Source organism: Aptenodytes forsteri, unplaced genomic scaffold (assembly GCF_000699145.1).
Source record: "Aptenodytes forsteri isolate BGI_AS27 unplaced genomic scaffold, ASM69914v1 Scaffold350, whole genome shotgun sequence".
Classification (NCBI taxonomy): domain Eukaryota; kingdom Metazoa; phylum Chordata; class Aves; order Sphenisciformes; family Spheniscidae; genus Aptenodytes; species Aptenodytes forsteri.
In genome coordinates this window covers 265172-281803 of record NW_008794540.1, presented here as the reverse complement: position 1 = coordinate 281803, position 16632 = coordinate 265172, and the positions used below count along the sequence as shown (strand labels likewise).

The following is a 16632-nucleotide window of genomic DNA, read 5'->3' as shown; positions in this document are numbered from 1 at the left end:
AGGCGTCCCTACTCAAGGGGAGATCCTGGCATGCAGCCCGCTGCCCTGCAGGATAGCTCAAAGGGCTCTTGGGCTGCTCACTATTTATAGGGGTAAGATGATTGACTCATAGTCATATTTGCATACTGATAACTGTGGTTAGGTGGGCGTATTTCTCACAATAACCAAGGGCTATTGTGTTGTTATCTGGCTCCCGAATCCACTTCGTTAATGGATGAAGTATCACCATCAGCATCCATTAACGCCTGCCCCTGGTAGTTCTCACTTAGGTAGGGTTACAGGAGATAAAGGTCAGGTTGGGTGGGGGAGCACACCATCACAGCATCTTAATTGTAACTTCCTGCTAACACTTTAAAATTCTACTAAACATCGCTTTTTAGTCCTTAAGGAGTCCTATCCAAAAGGTGTGAGCCTGAAACTTCAATCTAGACCTAAAATTTCAGCTCTAGTCTATTCACAAACTACAGTGCTGTCATCAGAATGCAGAAGACAGCAACCCCTACTCCATGGAATATTTGTTTCATGTATCTTTTGAGCCATAACTCTAGGCCACAAAATCTTTCATTCCCTCTAACCTGATATTTTTTATTAAACTACACACAACAGATCAGTTCCACTTAGGACAAGTGTGGTCCAAAGAAACCCAGTCTGGTTCCCTTCCCATCCTGTGATCTGTTGCCACTGCCAGCCCATAGCAGATTTCCCCTTAGCACAGCTTTTTAAGGGACTGCTGTGATCTAAAAACATCACTGGACTACTGGGCAAAAGACCACTTTTTCCTCTGGACAAACATCAAGATCAAGGGTTAGCTTTCATTCTTTGTTTCAGGAAGAACATTTGTGACTGTGACCCAGGGCATCTTCTGCAACCCAATTCTTTTTGAGGATGTCCTGGTTTCGGCTGGGATAGAGTTAATTTTCATCCTAGTAGCTGGTACAGTGCTGTGTTTTGGATTTAGCATGAGAATAATGTGATAACACACCGATGTTTTAGTTGTTGCTAAGTAGTTCTTACACTGGTCAAGGACTTTTCAGCTTCCCATGCTCTACCGACTGAGAAGGCTGGAGGTGCACAAGAAGCTGGGAGGGGGCACAGCCAGGACAGCTGACCCCAACTGGCCAAAGGGATATTCCGTACCATGTGACGTCATGCTCAGTATATAAGCTGGGGGCAGTTGGCCGAGGGGCAGCGATTGCTGCTCAGGGACTGGTTGGACGTCAGTCAGCGGGCAGTTGCATCACCTCTTGGGGTTTTTTTCCCTTCCTGGGTTTTGTTCCCCTCTCTCTCTGTTTTACTTTCCATTACAATTTTTTATTGTTGTTGTTGTTGTTATTCTTATTCTTAGTATGATTTTTTTATTTCAATTATTAAACTGTTCTTATCTCAACCCATGAGTTTTCTTACTTTTGCTCTTCCAATTCTCTCCCCCATCCCACTGTGGGGGAGAGGGTGAGTGAGTGGCTGTGTGGTTCTTAGTTGCTGACTGGGGTTAAACCATGATAGAGGATTAAGGCATAAAACCACATACCCTTTTGGAATTTCCTATTCATTTGCAGACTGAATATGAGGATTCAGCATGTGAGTTTCTGTAGATATCATCATAAAATCCCCAATTTCCTCATGTCTGTGTAGGGAGCGTATTTTGCGATTGCAGTTCTCACAAGGTAATCCATTGCCTAAAAGTTAGGCTTTTGCTGAGCATAATAGAATACAAGTTTTGGGCAAAATGTAGTACCTAAATGTACTAAGAACTGTTTGCATCATTTGTTCCTTAATCACTTTGTTTTTCATTTCAGGAGGGAAAGTAACAAGTGCTCAATCCAGCTTACATGTGTTGTCCACTTCCTCATCCTCTGTAACATTGCTTTTGGCACTGATGGTTCCTTCAACCCCATGGTGAAGACTGCAGACTTTGTTGTTGTTGTTATTTGTTTGCTTTAGCTTGATGACACCAAGGGATGGAGTTTTATGTCCGTGGAGAAACTGGAAACCCAAGCTAATGCTTAAAGACCCGTAGAAATGCCTGTGGTGCACTTAGAGGAGTGTTGGAGACACGGTCAATAATCCATCAGGTTTCTTTCACTTCATTTTTTGTAGAAGTCCTCTGGGGAGGGGACACTTCTTGGCCCAAAAATATGCAGATTATATGTAATAAACTTTTGTAAGGAAACGTAATTTCTGTCAAACGTACTTTAGTTTTTTAATATGTTTGATTTTGGTGACCCCAGTCATGTATCATTAGGTGTTTACACAGTGGTGTCTAGTACAGTACATCTGTTTGGTTTGGAAAAAAATTCTTTTATAAATATAGAACAAAGTCTTATATAGCTTTGTCGAATACTTTTCTTGCATCCCCTATGGCTAGCTGTTCCAACCGACAAGAGAGAAAAATAGTTTAGATACACAGCCCACTGCAAAAGTACAGAGAATTTGTTCTGAAAATGTATGAATATGTATTTAATTAGCAAAAAGAATTGTCAATACAATATTAGCACACTCAGAAAGTGACAAAAAGGAGCAGAAAAGAAGCCATTTATTTTATCACAAGGTAAACTGAAAATGATTAAACACAAACTTAAAAAGAAACAAGTTTGTTTTTCTTCAAATACCACATGATTTAATGTCAAATGAATCAAATATTTATTTTCAATAGCAAATAAAAAATCAATTCCTAATGCATATGACAATGAAAACTCCACTGGGTATTTAAACATGATACACATTAGGCTGCTAAGTGGACAAATAAAGCAATGCAAGGAGATAAACCTACTTTTTCCAACCACTTCTCAGTTGTAACTTTTTTCCCTCTGGGTCCATTTTTTAGTAACATTCTGTGCTTTATATATTTGGTAATCAAGTTGAAGTATATATGAAAGCATATTATGGAGAGAATATTAGCATTTTTTGGAATGTAACCATTCACATATATACAGACTCCAGTAGGATATATTTTGTGGAATGCTGTGTCTGAAAAAAAATACTTGGATAAGTGCTACTGAGCATCATTTCAGTTATTTAGCTAATTGGCTCTATTTCTATAGCTCACTAGAGATTTTTCTTGTAGGGACTGTGTGCTATCAGTTTTAATCCCCACTTCTTGCTGAACCAAAAAATTTTTCACTCAATAGAAAATTTGGACGACTTTTCTATATTGGAAGGCCTTTCCACATATTGGCACCTGAATCAAAATTATCCCCAGTGTATATGGTGTGTGTGTTTGTACAATTATGGTGTGCACGGTGTTATGAGGGAGGGTGTTTTACTACTATGTGTTTAGGGATCGCGCCTTGGATGAACATTCCCTTGCCTGGGAAAAATCAAGTCAAAAGAGTTTAACAGGCAAGTCCTAAGAGCATATTTCTTCTAGCTGTCCATCCCTCTAAAAGTTTTGATGCAAATCTATTTTGGTTGATGGGTTCTGGGTCTAAAATGCTATTATTTTGCCAGCTCACTAACAAAATAATACTTGGCATACATAGTACACTCGAACTGTGCCCTTTCTTAGCAACTTTAAAATAGTAGCCAAGAAAGCACAACACAGAGCAAGTGCTTGGTAGGTAAAAAGCTGACCAAACTCTTTTTTTTTTTTCCTTTGAATATTTTATCAGTAAAATTTTTCAGAGATAGTTCAACTCAAATCTTTATTACCCACTAATATTTTAAATAATTTTCTAAAAAATAGGTTTTAAATTTACTTAGTCACAATGTTGCTAGGAAAACAAAGGCAGGATAGCTTGCTGAGCATAGACTGTAAATACACGCAGAAGGAGACCTTCCATATCTCTGCTTCTGGAAAAGCCTTTGAGATCAAAGAAAGAAAGGTGGAATATACTTTGCTGATAGAGCAAACTCATAGAAAATAACTACCTGCTGTCATTTGTAAAACAGCAGCATTGCTACTGTGAAGAGAACTTGCATTAGCAAACCATCGTTTTTCAAAAGGTTGAAATAAACAAGAATAAAGTGATGAACCAAAAAGGAAAATGGCTATTTTATAAATTAGTTAAGCATAATTTCCTCTATTTTTTATACAGCTGCTTGCCAATGCAGTTTATTTCAGAGTATTCAAAAAGGCTACAGTCACTGCTGGTGGCGTTTTGGTCAAACAACTTTCTGAATACAATAGATGGCTGTGCTTTATAAGAATGAAAGTCTGATAAGGAGATAGAGCTGCATCTAGTTATATCTCGCTCTGTAGTGTCAAGATACAGATAGAAATACTGAACATACCATCAGGTAATGTAGTTGTATTGCAGGGACAAAAAGGGATATGTTTTATATTCAACATGAACAGAATATGTATTTTGCTTCTTAAATATATTAATAAACATGTTTTAAATGTTTCAGTACCTATGTATTACCTATTTGTTACTTTGTAGAAGAAGATGGTTCCTTATCATGACATACTATTTTTTAGTTGCAATGGAGAGCTCTTTCCTTTTTCATGTAAAAGATTGTAATAGTGCAGTCTAGCGTCACTGAGGAGACTGTATTTTTGTATAATGCCACAAGACCTGTTTGGGAAAAAATAATTAGAAAGAAACTTTGTTTTGCAGACCAAAAGAAAGATACTGTCATGGCCCATATCAAGTTGTTAGATATATTGTATACAATCTGTATATATGCTATATATAATGGTATATACAATGTGGAAGACACAGTAATATAATAGTTCCTGTGTACCGTTCTTGTAATTTTAGATCTTTTTAATAAATAATTCTCTTTTTATTGACTTTTATCTTATCTCCTGTCAGCTCCTGAATTGTATTCATAGAAGTCAGGGTGACACAAACATTTTGGATTCCAACAGCAACAACCTTTTAATTACATGACTTTCAAGAAGAAAATGATGAATCTGCAATAGTGAATGTGGACAATACAACCATTAAAATCAAATAATTTTTTGTCATCTTTCTAATTTCACATATGTGTTGGTTTCCCTGGGTAGATATTACTTTTATAATTAAATAACCAAAAGGTGCAAGATGGTTGGAACTCTCAACATGAAACTACACCTAACAAAAATTGCAAAATAAGTCTGCAAATTAGTTTCAGAGATAAAAGCTCTCTGCATTTTAAAAAAAGAATCATGAAAAGTGCTTTGTAAGGAAGCCACCAAGGGCAATCCTCTGTATACTGAATTATATATAGTTTCTGGGACTGCTCTGGCACGTGTAACATTCTTTCAGGTGTCACCGATACCCCATGGCCATGCAGGCACAAAAGCACAGCGTGGCCATTTCATATTCAGTTGAAAAGTTTAGTTGCTTTGCCTTACACTTGAAATACTTTGTGTGATAAATCACAACAAAAAAGCTTTCAAAAATATAAATGCCCTTTTGGAGAAAAAAATGTAATAATGGATGACCCAATTATAGCAAATATTTTTATTTTTTCATAGTTTTATTTGAGTTTTTAATAATCCCCAATCACTTCTTTATGAAATGCATATTTATAGGGGTAAATGACTTCGCAACATAGTACGAAGTCAAAAAGCCCATTTTGGAAATAAAAATTGATTGCCACAGTCACCATTTGAACTGACACTTCAATTACAAGATGGGTATGGCTTAAATAGCATATTATATCATGATTTCCATTAAATTAGTTATGAATGTCACAGAAAACTGTAATGACCTGGTTTTGCTGACGTGGAGAACTGTGTATATTGAAAATCTATATCCTATCAGAACTTCTACCAAACTGCAACCCACTCTTGCCCTTTTATGGCCATCATCCCACTTCCTCTGAAGATGAAAGACATTTTCCTTCTTAATTACTTCCTATGCTTTTGAGCAAAACAATGTCAGAGCTATGACACTGAAAGTCCTTCAGCACAAGAGATCTGCAGCACCTTGAACCTTGCTGTGACAGCATATTGCCAAACATAGTCTTGCTCAAGGCATAGCTACTCCCACAACCCCTCCCTCCACCAAGAAAATATTTACCTTCATGAATTACTGTGAAGTGGTGAGGAATTTCTATTCTTAAATGGCTGCTGAACTCTTCCTTACTTCTAGTCAAAGAGTAGAGCTGTTAAGATACTGTAAACATCTAAAAAAGGTGAGAAAAATATGGGACAAAAAAGCCCCAAAATCCAGTAGGGCTTCTTGTATAGACCAGCAAACAAGCCAAATCCAAAATGAAACTATGTGACTCACATAACCCTCTGCATCCAGATGATGTGGGGAGGTGGGAGGTCCATCCCCCTGCACCCCCACCTTAATTTGTTGAATGTCAGTAGAGTAGGATCTGTAGTGCCATAACAACTTTCCACAAGGCTCTTGGCAAGATGCTATAGAGAAGGAACGCCAGCGAGGAAAAGGGAGCAACAAGCTTTCTGTCTGTTTTGTGGTTGATGCTGCGAGTTTTACAGAGTTCAGAAGTAAGGTGAAAGACGTCTGACCACCTTATATCTTCTTTGGACACCTAAATCTCAAAATCATGATGATACTAAGACCTTCCAGGTAATCAAATGGCAGATAATGTTGAAGCACTCTAGAAGGACTGCACAAAACTGAGCGAGGGAGGAAAAAGGCAGCAAGTATGTTTCAATCCAATAAATCTGAGGTGAAGAAAATCTAAACTGTGCTTACTTCATGTTGAGTGAGGAACTGAGAGGTGAAACTCAGGAAAGGGGACTTTGAGTTATCTCAGAGGGAGTCAGAAACTTATGGCTCACCATATAGCAGCTGCTGAAATGCAGTAAAAGTTGTGTATCATCAGGAAGGTTAATGAGAGCAAGATGAAATAACATTTTTCTGCAAGACAAAACTTTGGTTTTATCACAGTACTGATACTGTGTGCACTTGAGGTCTCTACATCTCAAAAAGGACATAATACAGATATTGAAGAGAAAGACAACTAAAACGGTCAAGGGTACCATCTAGAACATCTGCCTCCTGGGGAGAGGCTAAAAGGACCAGGACTCCTCAGTTTGGAGACAAACGGTTAACGGATAAGAAGATACCACACCCCAACTTTCTCTCCCGTTGTTCTCTCATGTGCAATGGACAAAGCACTTCAAAGGTCTGTGAAAGTTAAAGATCCTACTTTATCTGTCCGATGAATATTGAACTATTCACACAAAAATCTCCAATATTTAAAAGATGCTATATCAGAATACCCCCTATTCCCAGGGCCAGAGCAATCAAACCTACTCCCAGACACATGATACAAGTCAGAAAGAAAAGGTGTTTAAGATCTGTGAAATCCTCATCTGGATCTTTAAATCATTTGTGGTAGACAAAAGAAAAAACATGTCTGCCTTTGTTCTACAAAGGGACACTCACAAACATGCATGGGAAACTTGTGAACGTACCCAGGATAATGAAACCACCCCTCCCACATGGACATAAAATATAGGAGCTGAAACTGGATCTCCAGAATCAGAGTCCAGCATTTCCACCACTGATTGTATTTAAATCCATATTGTTATTAATTATTACTGTTTAGGTTGTAACCTTATGGTAGTGCTTGCAGGTCATCTTTGTTACCTGCTAATAACTAATCAACTAAAGGCTGTAAAAAAAATGAACACAAAGCTTTACTAAGGATCTTCCTATCCCTGCACTGTCTCTTAAGTTAGACACAGAGCCTGGGAGAGTTTTAGGTAAGACAGCAGAGCAAAAGCAAATGTCTGTTCTTACTCTTTTATAAGTAACAACATCACATGTACTGCCAGACCATCAGAGAATGGGGGAAGTGAAAATGCAGAATTTTTACTTTCTCTCTTACGCTGAATACACTAAGTGGAATGATTTTGGTATAATGTAGAAAAATTGCCTGATTGATGTAGGTTATAATTTTAAAACTTAGTTTTCTGCTTCTGAGTACACACATACTCACTAATTAAATTGAACAGCAGTTTATAAGACCAGTTTTGACTCTGCACATTTAATGAACAAAATCCAATCAACCACCCTGTTAGCGTAAATGGAAAATACATGGCTGCAAGAATGATAAATAACTGATTGCCATAGTGATTAGCATAACGTGCCTCCTGGGAAGCTATTTGGCATTCAGCTCTCACTAGCACTTTTTAAGGATTGATACAAGTCTTGGTGTGCTTTGCATTGGACTTGCAGTTTATTTAAATAGGAAGACATCTTTCTAGATCTGATGACTGACATTTTAATTTTAAACTTTTACATTTCTGTTTATAAGAAAATGAATCATTTTTTTCAAACTGTTGCGGGTGTTTTCACATAAAACGTATGTTTGGCTCATTCCATCAAAAAAACCCCAGATTTATTTTTAGTGGTCCCAGATGCTCCAAGCGTTATAGCTGAGCTAAACTAGCCTCAGTAAAGCTGTTGCTGAATCACAGTTAAGCAACCTAGTGACTTTGGAGGCTGTGTGCTCTACTCTGGAAGTTTTTAGAGCCATTGTATACTTCAACTAACTGGGCTGTAGAGACATCCAGAAATTAAACACATCAGATAATCTCCTGGATTAAAAAAATGGATGATATTTTGAATATATCTGAGGTAATTTGAAATGCTACTAACAGAGCACAGAATATCTACATTTGAAAAATGGGCAATTCAGCTACTCTTTTTAGTTCCTTAGCTTCAGTTCCAATTAGGACTGTGCTTTAGTATATTGGTCCATATTTTTAACATATTAGCTTCATCAATATCTGACAAAATCCCTTGCAGATACAAAATAAATCTGGGAGGCTTCACAGGAGGCTGCCGTGCCTTTCACAAAATTGACTGAACTGTGGGCAAAGCTCCTCCTGGTCTGCAGGTTCTTGGGTCACCATCTCAGACCGGGTCAATAGAGCTGCATCGAGTGTTTCTTCCATCTTGCATGTGTATGGGTTCACTTCAGTGCAAAAGAGTTGAGTTGCAAAGAAAACCTATTTAAATTCTGCAAGTTAATATTAAAATCTTGAATTAACTGATTAGGAAAAACAAGCAACTCATATATTCAAATTACCCTATAAATTTAAAGAGGTACAGTTTCCAGAGAGGCACAGTAAAAACCAGGAGGGAGGGAAATAACCTCTCAAGCTAGCATAGATGCAGAAGGGCTAAAAAAAAAAAGTGTTTCAACTGTTCCCTAAGCTCCTAAGGACAGGCACTGAGCTATCGTTCCCAGGAAGCACCCTAAATAAATAAAAATATTGCATTCAGTGTTTTCAAAAACTGGGCTATCTCCAGAGCAGCACCTAAATATAAATGCAAATTGTCAATTCAAGGAACCCAGATAGGAAACTGGGATCCCACTGATCACAGATATGGTGGAAACAAGAGTGAGAAATGAATGCAGGAAAGTATAATAAAAGAATCTTAAAAAAACCCGCTCTTCCAAAGCACATAATTTTAAATCTCAGAAACTGCATACTGCTAGCTGAAAAAAAAAGTTCCAGCAAAGAAGGAATTAACTTAAATTTTCTATCTATCTGTTGAATCTGAAATGTTTCTTGGCCATTCTTCCATTATTAAATATTAATAGAAGACACACAGGATTCCTACGAGATCCTGCCTGCCAGCTCTCCTGCCCTTGTTGCCTGTACATCTCACTAAACTCTTGATCATAGGAAGGAGATGCCAATAAAAGGCTCCCTCTGTTCATGCCCTCTTCCATGCCTGAAGGATGAAGACTTCTTCACCCACCAGTAATTCTGAACTGACTGAAAACAAAACCCTGACCTTCATTCTGACCCTCAATAACAGTACTAACCTGAGCAACTGCTGAGGAGCAGCTGCTTTCATTATAGCCGTATAGCTCCTGCATAGACTTGCATGACCTGCTTTAGGAATAAAAATGCTCACCCCACCCTAAAGCACACTGTGGAGGTGGGCTTCAAAGGCTTGTGAATATTGAACCTGTTTTGACCAGTTCAATTTTCAAAATTGAGAATAAATATCTTCGAAGGCTTTACCTTCATCACAACCCTGGAAAATAGCTTCAGATGTATTGTTTGAACAGCAGCTTCCCTGGCTGTCCACCGAATGTCTCAGAATGGTCCATGTGCAACCTAAATATATTCATGTTACATTATGCAGACATGCAAAAGAGAAACGTGTTCACTACTGCTCACTTTAGCCAACATTTATAAACGTGTCCAAAACAGTGAAAAGCTGCCACTGAATAAAAAACCTCTCCGTGTATGCACAAAGACATTCATTACATTTGAAATGTTAGTACATTTTAAAGAGCTGAAACTACAAAAAATTTGGGCCAGGTTTAAGTTTAGAATTGATTCTACAATTTTACTCATTTACCTAGATGATATTTTTTGACTTGAATGCTTGTAAGGAACTCAGCAGAAGCAGAGGTGGAAAAGAGTTAATTATACCTGGAGAGTGGAAGAATCCACCAGTGATAGTTACCTTAAAGGGAAAAGTCAGTATACTAAGGACAAAGACATGAAAAAGACTAAATACCACAACATTCATTCTGACAATGAAATCAATTAGTCATAAAACGGTCTTCCAAAGTGGCCTTCCCATACCAGTAAATATTTGAAATTATATTAAAAAATAAATAAACTGTATTGCAACATCACATAAAGCTGACAGGCTGATGCCCATACAGATGTGTATAAAACCCAACAGACTGAAAAGAGAATAAAAGCAAAGCAAATTCTCAATGTCCAAAGTTCAAAGAAATATAATTTTCCACTGCAAAAAAAGAAGACCACTTCTCTTCAGGTTTTCCAAAAGTATTCTGTGCAGCTTTCTGAATAATTTGGCATGTTTCAGGTCAAATTTTCCAAAGCAAAGTTACAGAATAGATTCTAAAATACTTATGGCCTCTTTTGTCCTTAGCTTGTATGAACCTATAGCTTTTATAGCACTCATTGACTGAAACATTAAACTGAAATCATTTCTTTGCTCCAATACTCAGTAATAATGTCGGCATGTCTCACACCTTCAGACTGATGCTTCTTTCTGGTACTCAGGTTCAAACTGGACATATTTGCCATTGTATTTTTCAGTTAAGATCTGAACATATTCTAGCTAAAAGGAGTTTTCCATTCAGTTTTGTAGTGTCTGTATTTCAGCACAAGGGTTCCCCCATATATTAAAGCAGCAAAGAAGTAGGAGTTTAAAACTTCTTTTTCTGTGATGTAGTGGTTGTATTTACAATTCGCATTCATTGTCAAGCACGCATGCAGGCTTGTGCACGTATCTGATGTACCTAAATAAATATCAGTTGATGTTGTCATTAGGGTTTCTTATCTCTCCTTGAATTCCCCTAAAACAGCATTGCTTAATGCATGATAGTACAGTGCCTAATTAAGCAAGAAGTGACTAGGATAAATGGTGACCTTTTCCAAGTGATTTCCATACATAACATGCTGCATGAAATGTGAAACTCCAGCTCCTGAATGAAACCTATCAAAAAGAAAGACTGTTCTCTTTTATACTACCATTCTAGAGTGCTGTGTAAATGACTAGGATCCTTAAGGCAAAAACATAGTGTGTGACATTTCATTTTCATAACATTTTCATTCCACAAAAGTATGTTTTTAATGGTATAATCCTTGTAAAATATTAATGATTTTGCTGAATGTGATAAAATTTATAAGGCAATATACTCAGCATCATTTATAAGAATACCTATTATAATTGCATTCTAGGTATAGGGAGACAATTCTACTGGAAAAGTGAAATATTCAAAAAGAAAGATTTGTAAAATAAGCTATGATTTGTGTATCACTGCATTGTGTTATTAACTTGAAAAATAGTTCTACTTCAAAGGAAATGTCAGTGAGCACTGTAAAGTTTTCAAGTAAGGCCCAATTCTAAGTAACAATGAACCCATTTTAGGCAGAGATTATTTTTCACACAGAAGAAAATTTTAAATTTATCTTATACTTAGAGCATCTTTCACACTGACTGTTGTGGTTTAACCTCAGTCGGCAACTAAGCACCACGCAGCCGCTTGCTCACTCCCCCCCTCCCGGTGGGATGGGGGAGAGAATTGGAAGAGCACAAGTGAGAAAAACTCGTGGGTTGAGATAAAAACAGTTTAACAATTGAAATAAAATGATAATAATAATAATATGACCTTGCAAAGATCCTAAGTATATATCCTATAATTGGGTGGAAAGACTTCTGATGTATAGGTAACAGCAAACAGGTTTCTAGCATATAAAATCTGTTCAAGAGGACATTTTCTGGTTTATCATATCAGGGTAAAGTTAATTTCCATTTAAAAAAAAAAAAAAGATTCCTCTTCTTTCCTAATTACTCAAGCTCTACTGCTTTGTTTGATTGCTGGTTTAAGAGAGGGAAGGGAGTTACCTGTGATGATGAGAAAAAAATGATTCTGCTTAAGGCAGAAGCCTGGAAATTCAGTGCACAGGGATTTATTTCCTGGCCTTTTTGTACCTTTCCACCTCTCCTTTGAACATGTAGCTTTCTGTAACATCAAATTCTGGTAGCACATGGAGAAGGCATGGAGTGTAGAAATTATATTTACTGTATAAAGCACATAAGATTGCAAATTTTTGAAAGATTATGAGAAATTCATGCTGGGATGTCCTTGGTTGGTATGGCTCTCTATTTCTAAATGAGTATCACAGGAGGAACTTATTTCTTCCCCTTGAGCGAAGTGACCAGCTCCATGTTGAGAGTCAGATGAGCTTTCCTTCAGCTGTTTCCATATAAGAAGGCAGAACTGTTATAGTAATATTCCCTGCAAAAACACACACAAGAACAGAGGATGGGGGAAGGAAATATTTCCAGGTAGTCACAACAGAATGTAAAATCACTCCTCCAGAATTCTGTCATGAAAATGGGGCTAAAAATAGCACCTTGCCCGGGAACTAGCCAAATGTGATTATAGCATAGTCTGTGTAAAAGACACAATTTTACCTTGTAAGACTCTAAGATACCGTGATCACAATCTTCTTAGGAATCCCAGAGACCATATTGACTGATTAAATAATGGTCTACTTAAAAATATACATAGTTTTCTGTGTATCACTTTTGCAAAAGAGGAAGTATTTATTTGTAATGCAGTTTGAGATTTTTAGATTAAAAGTATAATGTACATTTACTCATTCCCACAAGTATTGCTGAGTTGTTAATATTCACCTCAGAACCTGATGTTCATTAGATCTTAGATGCTTTGAAATGATTCATGCCAGTCTCATGCTATTTAATAAAGATTTGCAGTCAGATATTTTTTCAATTTTTTAATTCCATAGCTTTATGCTTATTCAAATCTTTTATTTCATTTCTGCTGCAATTACTTTTCTTTTCAAGTTAAAAATATTTTAGTTCAATTTAGTACAAAGACAAGTTTTTTTCAAAAACATAGCTCTTTAAAACTTACAGTTAAGTCAATTCACAGCTCAGAGTAAACTAGATTCAATAATGATCCTATTTTAAAGTTAAATTGCATTCCAGACACCTGATATAATGAAATGAAAAGATGTATTATAGTCCTTAAGAAAATTATTGGCAAAATATAGCAGTTTTAGACCAAGGCAAGGTGAGAGTAGTGACTGAGTGTTCGCTTGAGTTAGCAGGAGCTGTGAGAGCCAACAACTCAATTAAAATTATTGTTTTTTCAGAGCAAACAAAAGACTAACAGATGACCTGTTCATTCAACTTAAAATCTTTATAAATTGCAAGAGAACATTAAGATCATTCTGTCCTTTCACATCAAAATTATCACTAATGTGGAAAAGAAGCTTGCTCTATTTCAATTATAATACCAGCAGCAGGTTGCTAAGACCTTTGTGGTCAGTGCTCTTTTTCCAAGAGGTGGCCCTCATTATGTGGTAGAATACCTTCCTGCATAATTAAACTCTGCCTTGGGAAGATGACTTCTACTCTCCTCTCTGCTACCAGGTATTTCACAGTTGTAAGATAAGTGCTTGTACATTTTTTTGTGGTTTGGCTTTGGAGCTATGGCACAGTGATGTCAGGGAATATAGACTTTATTATGAGACGCTTCCCCAGAAAGTAGGATCCTGCCATTTGCCCTGATATGGATGGTCACTGAACTTAGAGACATTCTGGAAATCTATTCTATTGATTTTCCCTCCCCTCAAACACACATTCCGATTCTTGTGTTTCCACCCTTTGCTTATGAACTTCCTCATCTTTGGGAAGTTAACAAATTCAGATCATGAGGAGATCTAATTTTGCAAGGACTTTTTTCCCTTCTGATCACTTAGGCAGAACAGGCTGGCATTTGCTGAAAAAGCCCCTCTGCATAAAGTATACTATCCATGACATTTTTACAAGGGAATTAAGCTATTGTTCCGTGACTCTCAATGCTAATAGCTCAGACAGGAAGAATTAAGTCCTGATGTTAGGCCCCGCCAATAATCAACAATAAATTAAATCAAGTATTTGCAATAGCAGGAACTGAAACCAATATCCCAGATAATCTAAGCACTTCAACTTACAGTCATTCCTGCTCCCTGGCAATTATGTCACCTCTCTTTGACCTAATGAATTTATAGCCACTATAACAGAAGAGCCTGTCTTCATAGTAAGTTATGCCTGAACAAGGATCAGGTAAAAATTGGATGTATCCTCACTGGCACTTTAGTAGCTTAAGTACAAGGGGACCTGAGAGGAAATGCAATTAGTGATGTTAGATAAAACAGGCAAGAATATAAAAAGATTCAGTGGTTGGAAGCTGAAGTTAAACAAAATCAGATTATGAGCAAGATATACATTTCTAACAAGAATAAACACTGGAACAATTGCTGTCTCATGGACTTTCCACAAGAGAGAAGAAGCTTGCTTAGAAGCCTGCCAGTAAGTACTCAGGTACAGCCAGAAGTTAAGGTTTCTGTGCAGGAAATTCTGGATCAAATATTATGACCTGTTCTTCTCAGAAAGTTAAGATTAAGTGGCCATGGTATTCTCATCTATTATGACAACCCGTAATCTCTGTAAGCCAAGAAAAGTTGCAGGTACCCTACTTCCATGTGCAGAGCTCTGAGGTGAGAGAAAAGCCCAGCAGGTCTCACCATAGACCTGCCTCACCAGCAGGAAAGGCAGAGCTGTACTACACTAGGCCGAGCTTTTGAAAATACAGCTTCAACAATTTCAGCATTTAAGATTGACTTTAAATGTTTTCCTATACAATTTTACCTTGTAAACACAGTAGAAGTGTTCTAGTTTTTATAAACAGTATGTTCTAATTATGTGGGGGAATTTCCCAGAATACTAAAGCATATGATATGTCCAAGGTTCACTGTTTAAGGGATGAAAAAGAGGTTTCTCACTAATTAGAACAGCAGGGGAATAACAAAAACTTATCTCAGGGCAGAAAGTAAGAGAAAAAGAGCCAGGCATTTTACCCTTCAGAAAGGTTTGCTTAAGCATTTCAAGCCATTTCAGTGCTAACAGGTCTCATTTCCCTGATGTAATTAGTAAAGGAAACAACAATTACCTGCAGGTTCATTAAATAAATCAGCACTGTTACTCATTGTGAAGTTAATGATCAGTAGTGCAGATGATTCTTATGGACACAGTTAGTACAGTTGTTGCTATTCAGCAGCAACACTTTACTAAAGAGAGTATTACTCTGCTTTTAAATTTTGTCATTCAAATAGATGAATGTTTTCTGCTTTTTCATTTAATAACTGAAAATTATTCTAACTGGTAGTGAGTTTTGCAGCCTAATTAAGATAAAGCTTTTTCAAAGTACAATAAATTAACTCTTATGTCTGTTTCTATAAAACAGCTTTTGCTTACATTCATGTCATGTAACTCAGACCCACCAGCAACATAATACTAGTACTTATTGTTGTGAAACTCCCAATTTAATATCACTTAAGGAAATATGGACCCATCAGAGTATTAGCTTTCTTTGCCAGGTGATAGCCTCTCACACAGCAATTTCCATTCTGAGCTGGCTGAGAGCCTCTGTCTCATCCAGGTCCTGGCTTTGTAGTATTCCACCTAGACTGCAATAAAGCAATATACATAGGCATGAAACCCTCAACCCTTTGGAGAACACAGCTGAACTGTTCTTACACTTCTATACTAGGTTCCCCTCGAATCTCAGGTTCACTTTAATGCTTTTGGTCTTTATTTTCAAGATGATTGATCACCTGGGTCCACTATATAGATGTATATATTTATATTAAAAAAGTAATCCAACATTTCTGAGGAATAATACAGTGAACAGCTGTACTTCTCAGGAAGGAAAAAAAAAAAAAACCCACAACCCCCCAAAAACCCTTTCTACCATAAAAGCAGAGCTCGTTGCTCATGACAGACATCCGCTGAGAATTTTCTGAAACAGGGATTGAAATTCTACAAGTACGAGAGCATAGGTAGCCTCATCATCTCTGTCCTAATTACACATTTCTTACCTGCTTTCACAAGAATAAACTCAGAGCAGCTTGATATATACCAACTTTTATCACTCTGAAGTATCAGCTTACCATATTTTTCCTCTTATTCTATTCCCAGGGAATGCAACATACTCATGTATAATTACTACCGGCATTAGTTTTATAGCACAGTAGTACCACCATTGTCCTTTCAGCAGTCTTTCAGCTATCTAAGAAAGATTCCCCAAGAAGTTCCATCTGTAAGGTTTTGCAAGCATTTTGTAGCTTGCACCTATTTTGGGGGAAAAAAAAAAAAAAATAAAAAGAACTGGTGGCAGGGGTTTTTTTTTTTTAAAAATTGT

At 37.0% G+C, this 16632-nt stretch overlaps 1 protein-coding gene across 1 annotated transcript in view; it reads left to right on the top strand.

Moving 5' to 3' along the window:
• CNTN5 (contactin 5) overlaps positions 1-1900 on the top strand; it is a 296554-nt gene extending 294654 nt beyond the window's left edge. Inside the window, exon 23 of the mRNA XM_009272287.1 lies at positions 1797-1900. Within this exon, the coding sequence (XP_009270562.1) occupies positions 1797-1900 (104 nt within the window). The remainder of the gene's footprint in view (positions 1-1796) is intronic.
• The last annotated feature ends 14732 nt before the right edge of the window (positions 1901-16632 follow it).